This window comes from Equus caballus, chromosome 7, assembly GCF_041296265.1.
Source record: "Equus caballus isolate H_3958 breed thoroughbred chromosome 7, TB-T2T, whole genome shotgun sequence".
Classification (NCBI taxonomy): domain Eukaryota; kingdom Metazoa; phylum Chordata; class Mammalia; order Perissodactyla; family Equidae; genus Equus; species Equus caballus.
The window spans coordinates 70,922,873-70,940,790 of record NC_091690.1 but is presented as its reverse complement, the minus strand read 5'-3'; the positions used below and the strand labels follow the sequence as shown (position 1 = coordinate 70,940,790).

The 17,918-nt window shown below is 53.5% G+C and overlaps 1 protein-coding gene and 1 long non-coding RNA gene across 3 annotated transcripts in view; one reads left to right on the top strand and one right to left on the bottom strand.

Annotated features, from left to right (window-relative positions):
* Window positions 1-231: 231 nt before the first annotated feature.
* Window positions 232-17,076, top strand: MOGAT2 (monoacylglycerol O-acyltransferase 2). The gene is given in 7 exon segments (XM_005612032.4): window positions 232-580; window positions 4,319-4,497; window positions 13,911-14,115; window positions 14,468-14,642; window positions 15,295-15,494; window positions 16,920-16,957; window positions 16,960-17,076. Coding segments are annotated over 7 exon segments (1,122 nt in total). The 5' UTR covers window positions 232-372.
* Window positions 11,725-17,918, bottom strand: part of LOC102147347 (uncharacterized) — a 39,011-nt gene continuing 32,817 nt past the window's right edge. Inside the window, exons 5-6 of one of the 2 annotated variants that reach the window (XR_011440680.1) lie at window positions 15,360-17,634; window positions 11,725-13,695 (exon numbers count right to left, since the gene is read on the bottom strand). This is a non-coding gene — a long non-coding RNA (uncharacterized lncRNA). The remainder of the gene's footprint in view (window positions 13,696-15,359; window positions 17,635-17,918) is intronic. The other variant, XR_011440681.1, reaches the window with a different exon arrangement.

Here is a 17,918-nt window from a genome sequence, read left to right as displayed (position 1 = left end):
AGAAGGAAGGCACCAGGCAAAACTTGGATTTATACTAAGAAATGGAAAATTCCAGAAATGGTAAAAATGAAGACAAATATAAAATACTTTTAGGGCTTTCCAGGTACACAGTTGTATCATCTGCAAGGGACAGGTTTACTCTTTTTCTCCCCAATTCTTATGCTTCTTATTGATTTCTCTTCTCTAACCGTTTTGCCTAATGCCTCCAGTACAATGTTGAATGGTAGAGGGTCTCCTTGGTTTATTGCTGATCTTAGTGGAAATGCCTCTAGTATTTCCCCATTAAGTAAGATTGTAGCTTTAGGAGCAACGTCCTAAGGTCGTTACACATTTTAAGTATCCCTGGTTATCCCGTTACACAGTTGAACAGCGATGCTAAGTGCCTTAAATGCCCCAGGTTGTAGACGTCATCCTGGGCTCCTCCTACTGCCAAAGGAGGAAAGGGAAGGAGGCGGAGGGAGTGGAGGAGGCGTGGGCCAGAGGCAGAGCCAGCAGAGAGCTGGGGGAGGGAGTTCTATGCCCAGGGCAGGCTGCAAGTCTGCTGGCTCCTGGTCAAAGGGCACTGGGGGCCCAGAGCCAGGTAGGTCTGGGGATCACAAGGGCTGAGGGACATCATGCTCAGCTTGCCTCGTGTGAGCTTTGTGAGCAGGAGTGTGTCTGCTGGGTGGTGCCCACGCCCAGGCCTGCAGGCCCTCGCAGGGGAGCCTGGGGATGTCGGGAGCAGCAGGGAAAGTAGCCCTGGGCCTGGAGGACAAGAGGGAGGGCAGTGAGAAAGGGATCTGGGCCGCTGGTGCCAGGAGGAGGGAGTCTTACGTGTCCCTTATCCCTTATCCCGAGGGCACAGGGAGCCCCAGCAGAGCTTCAGGTAGGGGAGCGACAAGCTTCATTGTGTGTGTTACAGTCCCTGTGACTGCAGTCAAGGTATCTACCGTGTTTGGGGTGTGGGGGGATGGACCGGCGCAGCCACAGGCTCCATCAGGGGTCACCAAATTATGGCTCTGGGCCAAACCCAGCCTACTGAGCGTCTTCATGTTTGTGCAGTCCGCGAGCTAAGAACTTTCTTAGATTTTTAAACGGGTTGCATTTTAAATGGTTACGTACCTACATAACTCCTCCAAGTTGCCTCTTGAGCCTCGAAGTTTGCAGTATTTAAGAAGAAGATTGCCATCCCTGTTCCAGGGAGGCTGGCCATGGGTGGAGAGAAGCGGCCCCATGAAAGAGACATTTAGGAGATGGGGTCCACAGGGCAGGATTTCTTGAGCTTCTGGTGGAGAAGTACAGACGATGCACATTTATTGAACCACTGGTTCACCGGCGGTTAGAGGAGGCATTTTGGGGAGTGGCAAAGAAGTGGCTGGAGAAGTCAACTAGGACCGGCCACCAAACTCAGGGCTGAGAGTCCTTTACTTCCCAGATGGGTTACTTGTTTACTGTTGGTCACCTTTCCTCTCCTCCATAACTCACACACTCACACACGAAGGTAAGCTCATTCAAACAGCTTGTCCTGTCCTCAGCTGCATCTCCAGCTCCTAGAAGAGTCGGAGTTGATAAATATTTGTTGAATGAATAAATGGGAGCATGATGTAGCCGAAATAGAATTGAGCCCCAGGTCCCATCCTACTAGTATGCTGTGTGACCTTAGCGAATTTCCACATCCTCTCTGGACCTCTATAAAGTGGGGTTTAAAATTTTTCCTTCTCAGAGTTGTGTGGATTAAGTGAAAGCGCCTCACTTCCTAAGTGCCCTACAGTCTGGGTTTTGCAGGCTAACAGGAGTTGAAGGGGGAGCCCAGTGGAAGGGGGATGGTGTGGTTGGGGGGCCATCTTTCTGGTCAAGTGCAATTGCCCTGTGTTTTTTTCCTAACCTGTTTTTTTTCCTGACTGCAAAACTAATGCATGCTATTGCAAAACATTTGAACAAAATGTGTATCCTAGAAGTAAAAGACTTCTCCCCATCCTGCCCTCCAGGTGGCGACTGTTAACAATTTGTTTTATTCTCTATAGAGCTGGTTTTCTTCACGTAGGAGCCGCCCACACAGACTTCTGATTTTGCGCGAGGGGAGAGAGAGCCTTCGCTGGGGTTCTTTATTATGTTTTTCACATTAAATTTTTTTAATATAAAAAATAAATAAATGAGACTGAAGTCAATCTCCCCGCCATCCTTGCCTCTGGCATCGTGTCTCCTTCCCCCAGATGGGCGGGGCTCCTTCCATCCTCTGCGCACTCACAACCATGTATGTGCAAATGTTCTTTTTCATATCAATAGTGGCATTTTATTCCCGCTCTTCTACAACTTTCTCTTTCAAAATTTTTATTAAAGAACATTTAAGACAAACACAAAGTTGACCAAGCCACAAGCAGTTAGTGGTCCTCTCTTGCCTGCTCCAGGAACCGCAAGGCCGATGCGAGAACTGAGCCTTGGTTACAGCAGCCACTGACCACTGACCGACTGACCTGGGGCGGGGCAGAGTCTGGGAATGAGGGGCAAATGCCTGGAGGGAGGAGCTGCCGGGGAGAATAGTGACTCAGGGCTACCCGTTCTTCCAGTGTCTCAAGAGACATCAGATGTCAGGGTTTATATGTGAAGCCTGCCCATTTTTCATTATTAGTAAGTAATTTAATAGTATTTTAAAATAAAGTGCAAAGGTAGAAGCAACCCAAGTGTCCATGGGTCCATTGACGGATGAAAAGATAAGACAATATGGTGTATACATACGATGGAATATTATTCAGCCATGAAAAGGAAGGAAATTCTGACACTTGCCACAGCATGGATGAACCTGAGGACATTATGCTAAGTGAAATAAGCCAGTCACAGAAAGACAAATACTTGATGGCTTCTCTTTTTTGAGGTTCCTCAAATAGTCAAATTCATAGGGAGAGAAGATAGAAGGGTGGTTGGGCGGGGTATGGGGTGTTATTGTTTAATGAGTATGGAAGTTCAGTTTGGGAAGATGAAGAGCTTTGGAGATAGATGGTAGTGATGCTTATACAACAGTGTGAATGAACTTAATGCCGCTGAACTGTACAGTTATAAATGGTTAAGATGATCAATTTTATGTTATGTATATTTTACCACAAAAAAAATTTAAAAAACGAAGTGCCCCAAACATGACACTGGAAAGTCAGCTCTATGAGGGCAGGAGTTTGTTCACGGCTGTACCACCAGCACCTGGCACATCATAGGTGCTCTGTGTAAAGGCAACATCTGTGAGCCCCAGCTTACGTCATCTAGCTTATGAATTTTTTCTACTGTTCAGACTGGGTCAAAAGTCTCCTCCTCCAGGAAGCCTTCCAGGAATGATAGGCCCAGTCCTCTCTACTTTCAAATGAAATACAAATCTGGAAGCTGACCTTTAAGAGTATGAGTGCATGGTGTTGAGTAGAGGGAATGGGATGGGGAGGGAGCAATATTCTATGGGAATGATACTCTATCACCATCAGCTTAGGGACGACCCACAGACCATCTCACCCTGAGATGAAGCTGGGATTAGCCTGCAGTAAGGGATTCAGGATCATAGGTCAGAGGGAAATTCCTCACTGGGCCTGGTCAGGGCCCTGTTGCACCCCTGACGCGTAGGCCGGTCAGAGATTGGTCTCTTTCTCCCTCCCTCCCTCCCCAGGAAAGGGCATTGCAGGCAGAGGAAACAAAATGAGCAAAAGCTATGATACTGAAGGGGCTCAGTGAGTTGTAGGACCACTGAGCAGTTTAGTGTGGCCAGAGCACGGGCTGTGTATGCGGGCGGGGTGAGGCTGGAGCAGGAGAGGGTAGGGCCAGTTTACGGGGAGCTTGAAAGCCTGGCGGAGCTGTTGGGCTGTGCCTTGAAGTTATGGGAAAGCCATGGAAGGGCTTTAATTAGAGGAGGAATGTAGCCGGATTTCTCTCTGGAAAGATGGGGCAGAGGGTGGACAGGAAGAGGGCTGGGCACCTTTTCTCTGAGGTCGCAAAAGATGGAAACTAGAAGCAGTTAATCCGATCAGTTGCGCACCAGGCACTTATTGAGTGCCTGGTGAATGCAGACTACTTTACTGGAGAGAAGGAGGGGGAGCGGGAGACTGGAGTGACTAAGACAGCCTGATGCAGTGGGGAAAAATGTTTTGGAGTTAGGCCTACCTAGGTTCAAATCTGTGCTCGCAATGTGACGTTGGGCCGGCTGCACTCCCTCCTTGGGGGCGTGGAAAGCTGGTCTCTTCTTTCTGGGGCCAAGGGCTGGACAGGACAGTGCAGTGCTGGGCACAGGGAGAGAGCTCAGTCCAGGCAGCCTCACCTCCTTCCTCTTGTGCCTCCGACCACTGACGGCTCCTGCTTCTCTCCCCAGGCCAGATCAGCCTTGTGGTCTTCATAGGCCTCCTGTTCACGAGATTCTGGTTCTTCAGTGTCCTGTACTCAATCTGGTGGTACCTGGACCGAGATAAGCCACGGCAGGGGGGCAGGTGCAGCAAGGCCTTACAGAGCTGGGTCATGTGGAAACACATGAGGGACTATTTCCCCATCTCGGTGAGTACTGGGGCTGGCTGTGGTGTGGCCAGGGCCAGAGGGGTCCACATCTCTGTGGGGAAGCATGGCCGTGTGTGCTGGGAGCCGAACACTGGGCTGGGAGGCAGGACCAAGGCTTCCACTGCTATGTGGCCTGGGGAAGAGTCCAGCTTTTCTCTGGCCATGGTTTCTCATCTGTGGGGATGTGGGGCCAATATGAGGAATGAGGAATGTACAGGATTTGAAGGACTATGTGGGGCATATAGTCTGGCACACATATGTATCTTAGTGGTGTAAACCCCTCAGCAGCCCAAGTTTGGGTGTGAAGGTAATAAACTCAAGGTCCTAAGAGACCATCTAGCCCCACACTCCATCAGATGAGGAGACTGACACCCAGAGAGGGACAAAGATGTGACCAAGGTCACACAGTAAGTTCCTTCACTGGCTTTAAAGTTTGCATGTTAACCATGGGTAAAGGGTCAGAGGAGACAGCCTGAGCTGGTTCTCAGGTTCTGTCCTGCCCGTGACTCTGGTATGTTATGTGTCCGTGGGCAAAGCCTTGCCTCATTCTGAACCTCAGTTTTCCCATGTATCCAGTAGGCAGACTGATCCTTCCTATTCTGAGTGTCTTTGAATCTCTGACTCAGACTCAGGGCACCCGATGGCCATTGTGAACACTTAACCCTGGACCCCAAAAGCAGCCGACCCCTGGACTGGAGGGAACCGACCCATCAGCTGCTTTACTGAATCTCTGACAGACTAAACCTTCGGATGCAAGCGGCTGGGCAGGGATGGTTTACTGGCCAGATGGAATAGGATGGGGAAGACAGGTGCCAGGCAGGGGCAGTGGGTCCTCTTCTGCAAACAAGAGACAAGAAAGGTGTAGAGTGTGGCCCACAGTTCGCCCACATACCATCTGTGTGACCTTGGGTGAGTTATGCAGTCTCTCTGAGCTTCAGTTTCCTCATATGTAAAGTGAAGATGATGTCACATGCATCATTCGCTCATGTGGATACAATGAGACAGCAGGTAAAGCATTTTGCAGGTCCTCAGTAAACTAGTAGCTGGTATGATTTTACCGATCACTGGGGACTCTGCGGGGACTGGGGTGTCACTGCAGGTCTGGGGAGGACTCTGACAGCCGGAGCCCTGCTGCTCTGACCTTCACACCCGCATGGCTTCTCCCATTGCTTCCAGGAGCTCCCCGTCTTCCTGTCCCTCCAGGAATTAGGTCCCCAGCTGGTAAAGAGGGAGGGAGCGGAGGAAACAGGTTCATAGAGGTTAAATAGTTCGTCCAAGTCATGAGCATTCAGAGGCCGTCAGGACTCCCGCCTTGCTCCCTTCTGGGAATCCTGCCCACCTTGCTCCCTTCTGAGAATCCCAGGGCCCAGCCTGGACTAGCAAAGGCTGAGCAACAGCTGGGGCGCAGGAGCCCCTTGCACCCCAGTGAGCAAGGCCTCCTGGGCAAAGGGCAAGGGCGGGACGGGACGGGACGGGACGGGGAAGGGTGGCGGCTGGGCAGAGGGCAGGAAGTTGGCCAATAGAGACATCCATGCTCGTGAGGGGTGGTAGATGTGGAAGGGCCGAGCGAGCGGGCAGTGCTGAGCCAGCCCAAGGGGCCCAGGTGGGGGCAGTCTGCCCCACCCCCCATATCAGCCTCTTCTGCAGGGCACCCTCCCAGGATCTTGTCAGCAAACACAAGCAGGGCTTGCTGGGCCCCAAGATAGCCGTGGGCACGTCATGGGCAGAGTCCCTTATCCCGCCCCAGACCTCTGAGCTTTGCGATTCTGAATTCCCTTCCCTCCCTCTCCTCTTCCCAGGCCAGGGCTCTTCTGTGCCAGGAAGGTCTGAGTTCCCAGGGCAAAGTGTGGCCTTAGCCTGGGAGTGTGTGTGACGTCAGCCACCAAGCCAAAGGAAACCTTAGATGGGTTCTGGCCTCCGCTACAGCTTTGTGGATTCTGGCTCCGTGGTCTCACCCCCCACTGCGAGCTGAATCCCGAGTTCCCCAAGGAAAGGAAGGTGCCCTGGGAAGGGACAGCACGGGCGCAGGCCCAGAGCCCACTGGGCGTGGTTTTGGAGCAAGAGGCCTGGTGTTCAGTGTGACTACAGCAGAGGGGACCCCTGGGATGAGGCTGGAGGGGTTTTCAGGGATAAGGTAACAGAGGCCACTCAGGCCATTCCACAGAACTAGGGCTCTTCCAATGCACGTTCTCCAGGGGGCTGTCTTCTGGGCAGCCACAGCCTCTAAAGGTCAGCATCTGGTCTCTGCATCTGGAGACGCTGCCAGTTGCAGGTCTGGCAGAAAAGTGATGCTGAGGTAGCTCTGGGCCTGTCCTACCCACGGCCCTTCCTGCTCCTCCTCCAGCCAGGTGGCTCTCGAGGAGGGTTTCTCACCCTCTGTACTATTGACCCTAGACTTGATTTGCAGAGAGTCCCAGCACACAGTGTTTCAGGATTGTTGCCCACAGTAGGCCTGCTGCATCAGCACCTGCAGAGGGCAAGATGACACGCACTTTGACGTTGCCTGGCCCAGGCAGGGAGGCTGCTGGGGTGGGGCTGTGGCCTGCAGATTCCCTTCCCCACAGCCTCCGAGGAGACCCTCCAACTCTTCCACGCACCTTCACAGCGTGGGCCCTGCAGGGAGCCTGGGGTGGGCGGGAGGTGGGGACTCCCAGGCTGGCCGTGGACGAGGCGCTCACTTCCTCCGGCGATGGCTCCTTCAACTATGGCAGGGCGCTGCCTGGGAGGAGGTCTTCCTTCACATGGCGCCGGGGCCTGTCTCCTCTGGCCCTCCCAGGAGTCCTACCTCTGCCTTGGGCACAGCTGTCCCCTCAGCCCTAGGGCTGTCCTGCGGGACTGGGGGCATCCCTTCCTGTTCACTCCCACAGCCCTTCCCGCACTCGCTCTCCCAGCCAGGTAGCTCTCCAAGAGGCTTCTCCATCTCAGTGCCACTGACATTTCGGGCTGAGAGATTCTTTGTTGAGGGGGGTGGGTCTGCCTTCATCCCTGGCCTCTATCCACTAGATGCCAGTAGCATTGCCTTCTACCAGTGGTGACAACCAAAATGGCTGCAGACATTACCAATGTCTCCTGCAGGGAGTGAGGGGGGCAACCAGCCCTAGTTGAGAGCCACTGCTCTAGAGCCTGGGGTCTGTCCCAAGCTCCTCCCAGGTCTCACCCTCTCTCTGCCCCTCCTCCCTAAGTCCTGACCACAGCCATCTCTTTACCTGGGCTCCGCTTCCGCCAACACCCGCTATGCTCCATCCTCCACACACTGGCCAGAATAATCCTCGCAAAATGTTAAAACACAGCAGCGACTGCCATCACACTGTAGCTAAAATCTCATTTTCCCTGCAGCCCTCAGATCCCCGTGCTCTGGACCTCGGCCCACACCGCACACCTCTCCTCCCCGTGCCCCTCTCCTCCCCACTTTGCATCCGAGGTCTCCAGGCATGAGCCCTGTCACTTGTGCTCGTTCCTTTGCCTGAAGTGCACCCCTTCACCCCATTAACCCCCACCACCTTTCACTCTGGGACTCCTACAAGGTGGCAGAGCCCGCTGGTCACACACGAAGCCAGGCTGTGTGTGTTAAAATCCTGCCTCTGCCACTTAATGGCTGTGTGACCTAGAGCAGGTTAATTAACCTTGTGTCACAGTTTCCTCACCTGTAAAATGGGGGCAGTGACAGCAGTTCTCCCCTCGAGGGCTAACAGAGGATGGAGTGAGTCAGGATACGTCAGGGGCCCGGCACCCAGTAGGGGCCGGGAGTGTTCATCCCCTTGGGCCTCGTTCCGGCACTCAGTGCCCGACGCACTGGACTTCCTCGATGCTAAGATGGCCCGATGCTAAAACATACCAGTATTTTATGGACCACTAAGAAGAAAATTCTTTCAATTAGAACTGTCAAATGCATCTTGTTAACAAAGTGTTAAGATGTAAAAAAAAAAAAAAGGTGCATCTTAGAATGGAGGGAATATATCCGCAGATGTGGATGAGCATCTGCTAATGTGTGCCTGCCTGTGGAGGGCAAGGGGCCGCGCTCGGAGCTGATCCGCCGTGGAGCCTGTCCTTCCATCGGCAGTGATGGCAGAGACTGAAGGACTCCAGTCCACGCACACGCACACGCACTCGGCCAACTGCCTGAACCTGGAAGGGGATTCCTATGCTTTAGGGCGCTGTTGAGGTATATCGGAATCCCCTGGGAAATTTGTCACAAATCAGATGCCCATAGCCAGAACCAGACCAGCTGAATCAGATTCTGCTTGCCCCGCATTTTTTTTTTTTAGATTTTATTTTTCCTTTTTCTCCCCAAAGCCCCCCAGTACATAGTTGTGTATTTTTAGTTGTGGGTCCTTCTAGTTGTGGCATGTGGGATGCTGCCTCAGCATGGCCTGACAAGCAGTGCCATGTCCGTGCCCGGGATCCGAACGAGTGAAACCCTGGGCTGCCGAAGCAGAGCACGTGAACTTAACCACTTGGCCACGGGGCCGGCCCCTGCCCCACATTTTTAACCTGCTGAGCATGTATGTGTGAGGTACATAAATAGGCCATGAGCTGGTTCTCCAGGCCTGGGCCCCGGGGCAGGGAGAGGCAGGGGGCTGATGCCAGAATCACCTTCTCCTGGGAGGGGAAGTTTGGGAGCCCCAGACCTTCCAAGTTGGACGAAAAAGGAAAAGGGCCCAGAGACAGTCCTGAGTCTCAGGATATCTCCCTTGGTCTGGAACAAAGGCTTCCTGACCCTTTCTGGCGGTCTGCAGGAGACGGTGGAACTCAGATTCGGGTCCTTTGTGTGGCCTGGGGCGGGTCACTTACCCCTCTGCACCTCAGTTTGCTCAACTGCCAAATGGGGGCTCCCACAGGCCATGGTTAAAGAGGCTAGTGGTGTGGGTGCTTTGCGAACCATAAAGGAGCCCTGAGGACAGTGGGCTCTTGAGGCATTTGGGTTGCCCCAAGGGTGTGAGACGGCACAAGGACATTTGTCGAGAGATGAGACTGCGCCGACACGGTAGAGACACAGCCCCTCATTGTCCTCCCTCCCACCCAAGGTCCAGATGCCCTCTTCTGGAGGGCCTGCTGCAGGGCTGTGGTCTTCTGGCAAGGGTCTTGGGATTCAAAGTAGCAATGTCCCCAGGAGGACTGAAAACATGTTCTCACAAGGACTTGTGCACAAGTTATTCATGGCCACATTATTTGCAATGGCCAAAGGGTGGAAATATCTCCAATGTCCATCGACATTGGACATCGAAATAGATAAATGTGTTACCGTCCAAGGGGGGTCCTCTGCTCACTGCAATACATGCCAATAGTCAGGAGGCACGGTGGTAGGAGAGAAAGGGTTTTTTGTGGGGGTTTTTTTCAACTTTATTATTATTTTTTCAAATTTTTTTTTTTTTTTTTGAGGAAGATCAGCCCTAAACTAACATCTGCCAATCCTCCTCTTTTTGCTGAGGAAGACTGGCCCTGAGCTAACATCCGTGCCCATCTTCCTCAACGTTATATGTGGGATGCCTACCATACATGGCTTGCCAAGTGGTGCCATGTCCGCACCCGGGATCCAAACCGGCGAACCCTAGGCCGCCAATCGGAAGGTGCGTACTTAACCGCTGTGCCACCAGGCCAGCCCCGAGAAAGGGTTTCTTTATTACAGCTTGCCAGCTGGAGGGAAGATGGCTGACTCATGTCCGAAAGAACCATCTCCCAGAACAAACACTACAGGGCAGTTATATACAGGGCCAGTCTCCAGGGGGGCGAGATGGCTGGTCTCTGGGTGGGGCAGACATCTGGCCCCAGTTCCTGATAGTTCTTTGTTTTACTGGATGTGCATCAGAGACTAGAGCGAGGCCCTATACCCTGATCATTCAGTTGTCATTGATGATGGCTGTCAGCATAGCTCTCTGCCGGGGGTCATCACATTCCTAAGGAACTCAAAAGAACAAAGTTATCATCTTAAAGCAGCTGGGAGGGGCCACAAAATCTACAGAGCATGTCTGGGCTAGTTAGTCAGAGGTCATTTAAAGTTACAATATGGTTTTTTTCCTACAATATGGCTTCCCTTATGTCAACCTTGTGTGGAGCCAGTATCAAATGGACAGACAAAATGTGGTCTGTCCACACAATGGAATAGTATTCCCTTGTATCAATGGAATGAAATGCCAGTTCACGCTTCAACATAGCTGGACCTCGAAAACATTCTGCTAAGTTAAAGAAGAGACACAAAAGGCCACATATTGTGTGATTCCATTCGTATCCCACATCCAGAATAGGCGAGTCCATGGAGACAGAAAATAGATCAGTGGTTGCCAGGGGCCGAGGGAAAGAGGAGAGACTGCTAATGGGTATGGGTTTCTTTTTGGGGTGTTGAAAATGCTCCGGAATTAGACAATGGTGGTGATTGCACACTTTAAAAGGGTGAATTTGATGGTGTATGAATTATATCAATAAAATAGCAACCCCCAGAGCTTAGCCTAGCCTGGCTGTCCCCTTTCCCAGCCGCGCAGACGGGCACCCAGCCCAGCCAGCCAGGACGTGTCCCTAGGGAGGTTCTTTCCCCACACAGCATCCATCTTTGCCCTGTCACACTCCCCTCCCCGAGAGAACTGAGGGAGCAAGATAGAGAGCACAGCACTTTACAAACTGCCCCTCGGCTTCCCTCACTGAACCCAGCAGCAACCCTGCTAAGGAGGAATTATCACTGTCCTGTGGGACAGAGGGGAAACTGAGGCACGGAGAGGGCAGCGGCCTGGCAAAGGTCATGTGATGAGCCACTGGCAGAAGTTAGGTCTCCTGACTCCCAGCTCAGGGTCCTTTTCCCTGCTAGTAGAACCCAGGTGATATGTCAGGACAGGATGAGGGGCAGGGGGCCTTCCTTCCAAGGCAGGCTCATCAGCCTCATCCATCCATGGGTAATGCTTTTCTTCCTTCATTCCACAGTCTTTCCAGAGCATCTCCTCTGCTCCAGGCCTGCAAAGGGACAAGAGATGCACCAGCCAGGTGGTCTCTATCTCATGGCCCTTGCAGTAATGGTGTCATAGCACAGGCACAGGGCACAGATGGAGGAGATCAGCACAGAAAGACAGCAGTGGGGACTACATGTGAGGAAGTCCAGACCGGGCCTCAGTGGGACAGCAATGGCCCCATCGGTGTGCCCACTTGGACATGCACATGCTGATGCATGTGCCAATACTGGCACACTTGCCTTGACACAGGCCCTCACCCTCACCAGGATGTTACTCTATACACAAAGCCTTCTTTATTAAGGGGATAATCATCCCTTCGTTCATTTGTTATTTTATTCATTTCATTCATTCTTCGTTCATTTATAATAGGTAATACATTCTTGTTCAAAATTCAAAAGGGTATGTAGTGAAAAGGCCCCGTCCCACTCCACCTGCCATCTCCCCAGTTCCTTCCCCAGAGGCACCTCTGCTGCCAGCGTTTGGTGAATCCATGTGCAAGTAGACGTATGCTCCCCTCGCAGCACAGCTGGTGACATTCTACATGCATCGTCTTGCCTGTCGCTTTTTCACCTGACAAGCGACCGTGGCCACCCTCCCCCATCAGGACAGGAAAGCTGCGTCATGCTTCTCTACGGCTGCACAGTCATCCAGCGTCTGAATGTTTCATAATTTGTCTAAACAGACCCTGTGCATGGACGTTTGAGTGGATGCCAAGTTTTTGCTGTTACCAAACAATGATGCTTCCGTTAATAATCTTGTTCAGATGTCATGTTGCACAAGTGAGAGAAATTCTGTGGCTCACAACTCAGCAGTGAGTTGCTGGGTGAAAAGGTCAGTTACCTTTTTTGGTTGTGATAGATATTGCAAATCACCTTTACAGAAGTTGTACCAAATTGCCTTCCCACTGGCTGAGAAAGAGGATTCATAAGCGAGGGCTTCAGAGCTGGGAGCCAGGTATGTTTTTAAAGAAACACCACTGGATGGGTTCCCGAGGAAGCCCCTTTCCCAGTGAGAATGATCTGAGGTTTCTCTGCTCTGTGTGTTTTTCTCACATCAGCCAGTCCCCCTCTGCCTGAGTAGAAGAGGTTTGTCATTGGGTGGGAATGGTCCTTCCACCTGCGGTCCCCGCAGCCTCTCTGCAAAGGGTCAGTGGGTAACCAGGAGGGCATGCTGGGGGTGGGGGTTCGCAGAGACCAAGTCGAAGTCAAGGACAGGATACTCTGGGGTGGCTCAGCCTGGACAGCACAGACAGGCTCAGAGACCCACTGCTGTCCCCCAGGTCCCTCGAGGCGGCTCGGAGGCAGGCAGCCAGGCCTCTGTGGCCCCCAAAACAGCAACAGGAGTCCTTGAGGAGTCACCCACTGAAAGCTGCAGCTCGATGACAGGATGAACTTACACCCTGGCAAAGCTGAACCACGATGAAAGGGCTGCCCCAGGCTCTGGGTGCGAATTATAGGGCAGTCCTGTGAGGGAGCCTCCTGGCAGGGGCTTGGGACTTGGTCCAGAGTCACCCGGGGCTTCAAACTCTGATGGCTGTGGCTCCCAGAGGGCAGAGCACTGTAAAGGGGGTGCCCTGTGGTTCCCGGCAAGGTGGGAAGGGATTGGTCCCCCCTAGACACACACACGCACGCAGAGTCACTGCCCACAGCAATGATCTTCACAGACTAGGCTACATTGCAGCCTGTCCAGTAACCAGCCGGGAACAGCATTTGTTAACTCAGTTCCTGCCCCCTCCATCCTCACCCCACTTCACCTAGAAAACACTAACGACAAACGGTTCTCCTCTCCCACTCAATCTGCAGTGTCTGGTGGCCCCTACTATACCCTCTGGGCTGCAGGCCTGACCAGACCCGGGCAAGTCTCTGTGCCAGCCGAGCTGCCCCAGGCTGGGGCAAGAGTGAGCCGTGAAAGCCTGGCAGGGGGGCAGTAGAGAGCCACAGTGAGACCCCTGCGTTGTGCAAGGGGTCAGCAGGACTAGAGGCGGCCTCCTGGTCTGCAGCTCTTCAACCTCACAGGAAGCGGCCCCTGATAGACCTCGCGCTCACTCCCAGGTCCTAAGAGTCAATTTTTCTCATACGGAGTTTTGTTAAAATGCGGCTCTTCCAGCACGGTGCTGCCCCCGTGTGGCTCTTTGGTGCCTTCAAATTTTACCCTGTCACGCTGTAGCCTTGGGGATTCCAGGGCACGCTCAGACAGGAGCTTCCTGGCAGTCCTGGGGGGTCGGCGGGACGGGGCCAGTGTGGCCATTTCACGGGTGAAGAGCCTGAGAGGGGAGCAGTCTGTCGGAAGCCAGCAGCGAGTCTGAAGCCCAGCGGGCACTTCGGTGTCGCGGGGTGCATTCACACACCACATCTCAATCTTCCTAAGAGCCTGAACTCAGAGACAGGGAGCAACCCGCCCCAGGTCACATAAGCGAGTGGCAGAATCAGGGTGGGCATGCAGGTGCAACCCTGGCTCACCAGGTTGCTGTCCTTGCAGCTGGTCAAGACCGCTGAGCTGGACCCCTCCCGGAACTACCTTGCTGGCTTCCACCCCCAAGGGATCATGGCCCCTGGAGCCTTTGTCAACCTGTGCACGGAGAGCACCGGCTTCTCTTCGCTCTTCCCCGGCATCCGCCCTCATCTGATTATGCTGCCCTTTTGGTTCCGGGTCCCCTTCTTCAGGGAGTACCTCATGATGGGGGGTGAGTCTTCCCAGCCCTGGGTAGCCCAGGAAAATGGGGCTGGAGGCACGGGAGTGGGGTTTTGGGGAGGAGGACTGTTGTGTACTTCTTGTAAGAGCATGTGCAGCAAGAGAAGGAGGCTAGACCCAAGGAAGCACTTCCCACAGCACTGTGCTGGGCCAGTGAGCTCGGTGAGGAGGCGAGGAAGAGGGAGAGGACTCAGTTCCAGTACCCAGAGAAGTCCCAGCTGGAGTGGGTGGGGTATGGGACCCAGGCCTCTGTGGGCACCACTGGTGATCTCTTCCTTGGGCCACAAGCATCCCCACGACCCCTGCCCCTCACCGCATACCTGACCACCTTCCTCTCTCCCCAGGGCTGGTCACATCGGACAAGGAGAGCATTGCTCATATTCTGAACCGGAAGGGCGGTGGCAACCCGGCGGCTATCATTATAGGAGGCGCCCAGGAGGCACTGAATGCCAGGCCTGGAGCCTACACCCTATTGCTGCGGAAGCGCAAGGGCTTCATCAAGCTCGCCCTGCTGCACGGGTATCTGGGAAGGGTGCTCCCGGTTCAGCTGCAGATTGGCAGGATTATATTTTGGTGGGAGGACAGCAGAGATTAACGTGGATTCTATTTTGGTAGGGAGATTCTCAGTCCATTCACAATGAAGACTGTATTTTGATGAGAGATGTATTGTCTCATGCCCAAATACCCAGGAAAGATTCCAGAAGGGACACTAGGAGATCAAAGGGACTAGGTGGGGACGGATGTATTGCTCAAAGCCGGTACTCGATCTGAGACCTACGGGAGCTAGGAGAACAGAGTTTGGGGCGTATCGCAGAGCTGTTATCCCACCTTGAAGCATCTTTGCAGAATATAAGCCAGCTGGGGCAGGCGAGATTTTTCAAGGTTTGCAGATGTTTTATATCCGAGAGGATTCTGAACCATTCTGCTCTACCTGTCATGCTGCAACTGGGAGGTGTGGGCCTGAGGGCGGCCAGGACCTGCCCGAGGTCAGAGAGCAAGGCGGTGACAGGTCTGGGAGAGCACTCAGGCCTCCTACTTCTGGCCTAGGGCTCTGTCCTCTGCTCCAGTTCCTGGTCACTGGGTCCCTGCTAGAAGCTAGCAGGGAAGCTAGGTGGCGAGTTTGGGCCTTCCTAGGGGCCTCCCACACACCCTCTCTCTTGCCTTCCTCGAGGGCTGCTCTGGTGCCGATGTTCTCCTTTGGGGAGAATGACCTATTTGACCAGGTTGAGAACTCACCCGGCTCCTGGTTGCGCTGGATCCAGGACAAGCTGCAGAAGACGACGAGTTTCTCCTTCCCACTCTTCCACAGCCGTGGCATCTTCCAGTACAGCTTCGGTTTTATTCCCTACCGCCAGCCCATCACCACCGTAGGTGAGCCAAGACCCAGGCTGGGAGGGCGTAGGCTACAGGGAAAGGGGCCTGGGCTGTGTGCTGCAGGGGACATGGAGATGGGCCCTCATGGAGCTCACATTCTAGACTGGGAAACAGGCACACAAGCAGACAGCCCCAGTACAAGGCAGTCTGGGATGAGAACTGTAACAGAGGCACAAAGAACCATGGTCACTGCTTACTGAGCCCCTGCTGTGTGCCAGGCACAGCACTGGCTCCCTTACATGCAGCAGCTCAGTTGATCCTGACAACCTTCAAGGCAGGGACTACACGCCCTATTTCACTGATGGCAAACTGAGGCTCAGAGAAGTTAAGTAACTTCCAAAAGCTGCTGCTGCCTTTGAGTAACAAAGTTGGGATTTGAATCAGGATCTAGTTGACTTTTTATTATGGAGGGTTTAATAATTATGAAGGCAGAAGGAGGGTTTAATTCTGACCCAGAGGTTCTACTAAGGCTTTTGAAGAAGGTGGATCCGAGGGAAGGGCGTTCCAAGTCTGTTAGACTTGTGTGTAAAGTGGCGATCAAGAGGCTATGAATTAGAGCCTGAGGGATTTTCCTGTAAATAATGGGCCTGAGCTTTACTGCATGGACTGAGCACCAACTTTTTCAGTTATTTGGATCGCTCATTGCTTTCTTCTTGGATTCTGACTCGGTTCCTCTGACAAAGCCTATAGAGAGAGGTCCAGTCATCTCCATCCACTCACTTATTTGTCAGTTGAGCACAGACTTTCCCTGTGTTGTGTGGCAATGTTTTTATGAACGTTAATACTGCTGCTGCCTCCAGAGCTGTTCCCAAGAGGAGAAGGCAGGGGAGCTGTCTTCACAGCCAGGCAGAATCAGAGGAAAGAGGTTAGTCAGGGCCTCCCTGACTCCTCCCTCGAATGAGGGGGGCAGTGCAGGCTATCATGGAGGGAGGGGGAAGAGCCGCCTGGGTTGTGGGCCCACCTCATCATGGAAATACAGACACTTTTATTCACTTTTAGGCATCATAGGCTCCTAGAACCATATGGCCAGAGATTAAGAGCACACCCCCAGGGTCTAAAGCCTGGCACGGATTCTTCCTGGCCGTGTGACCTCGAACAGTTACTTAACGTCTCTGAGCCTCACTGCCTCACCTGTCAGATGGGAATGATAACAGGTTCTGTCCCCGTAGGATCATTATGAGGACTGAAGGAGACAATGCACGTAAGGCACTTAGCACGTTGCCTGGTGCGCCATTGTTGTTCTATCAGAATCTTGGAGTTGCTCTAACATCTTAGAATCCATCACTTGAACTCGTGTCAAAAGGGATGGCAGTAAGAGCACTTTCCTGCAGGACTGACCCCGAGGGTGGGCACCTGCTCCAAGGGCCCCTGCGACCCTGGTGGTTCCTGCTCGCAGCCACCGCCCACCTTTGGGTCTTGCAGTGGGGAAGCCCATTGCAGTGCAGAAGACCCTGAACCCCTCTCGCAGGAGGAGGTGGACCAGCTGCACCAGCGCTACATCAAGGAACTATGCGACCTCTTCGAAGCCCACAAGCTCAAGTACAACGTCCCCATCGACCAACACTTGGATTTCTGCTGAGCGCCTCCCCAGAGGACAGGCTGGCGTTAGGGAGCCCCGTGGGCAGTGCCGTGATCTGAGAAGGCTTCCTGGAGGTGTCTGTTGAGCATATCTCCAGTCCTTCCCAGACTCCTGCAAAGCCAACGCATGCCAGGCCCCAAGTCACGGCTGGCAACGTGGCCGAGGAGACCAGACTCCAGCGCCGGCGCCTTGCAGCCCTGCTGGGAAACCTCTGACAGGGCCTGTCTCCTCGGTCTGCTCATCTGTGAAATGGGAGAGAGGGCTGCAAGAGAATGGTTTCTGAGGTCTCTGTCCTCTGTTGTAATGGCACTCAATGGGCAGGAAAAAAAGAGCAGCAACCAATTACCAGATTTTTCTTCCTCTACCTTGAGTGACAGCATGGGAGCAGCCAGCAGCTCCAGCCCTTTCTCCTACAAGTGCCCTCATCGTGCGCCCTGGAGACCCAGCTCCTCCCTGCCTGAGCTGGAGAGGAGGGCGCGGCCACGGAGGCCCTGTAGTCACCCTAGGCAGCTTTGAGTTTCTGGGTCCTCTGGGCTCTGGAGTGGCAGCCAGAGGGGCCTGGAAGGTGGGGAAGCGGAAATGCACTCTGTCACTGGCTGTAGGACCGTGAGCGGGGCCTCTTGGCCCTCCCTCTGCAGCTCAGTTTCCCCAACAAAGATGACCTCTGAGTCTCGGCTCTGACATCTCAGGCCGAGAGCTCAGGAGGGCACCTCTTACTCGTCATTTGTAACTTCAGCCCCTGACCCTGGCACAGAAAGGGGGCTCCATAAATGTCAGTTCAATAAATGAAAGGATTCTACTTTAGCCTTCTCTTCCTCCCCACCCCCCGGCCAAGAGGGCTG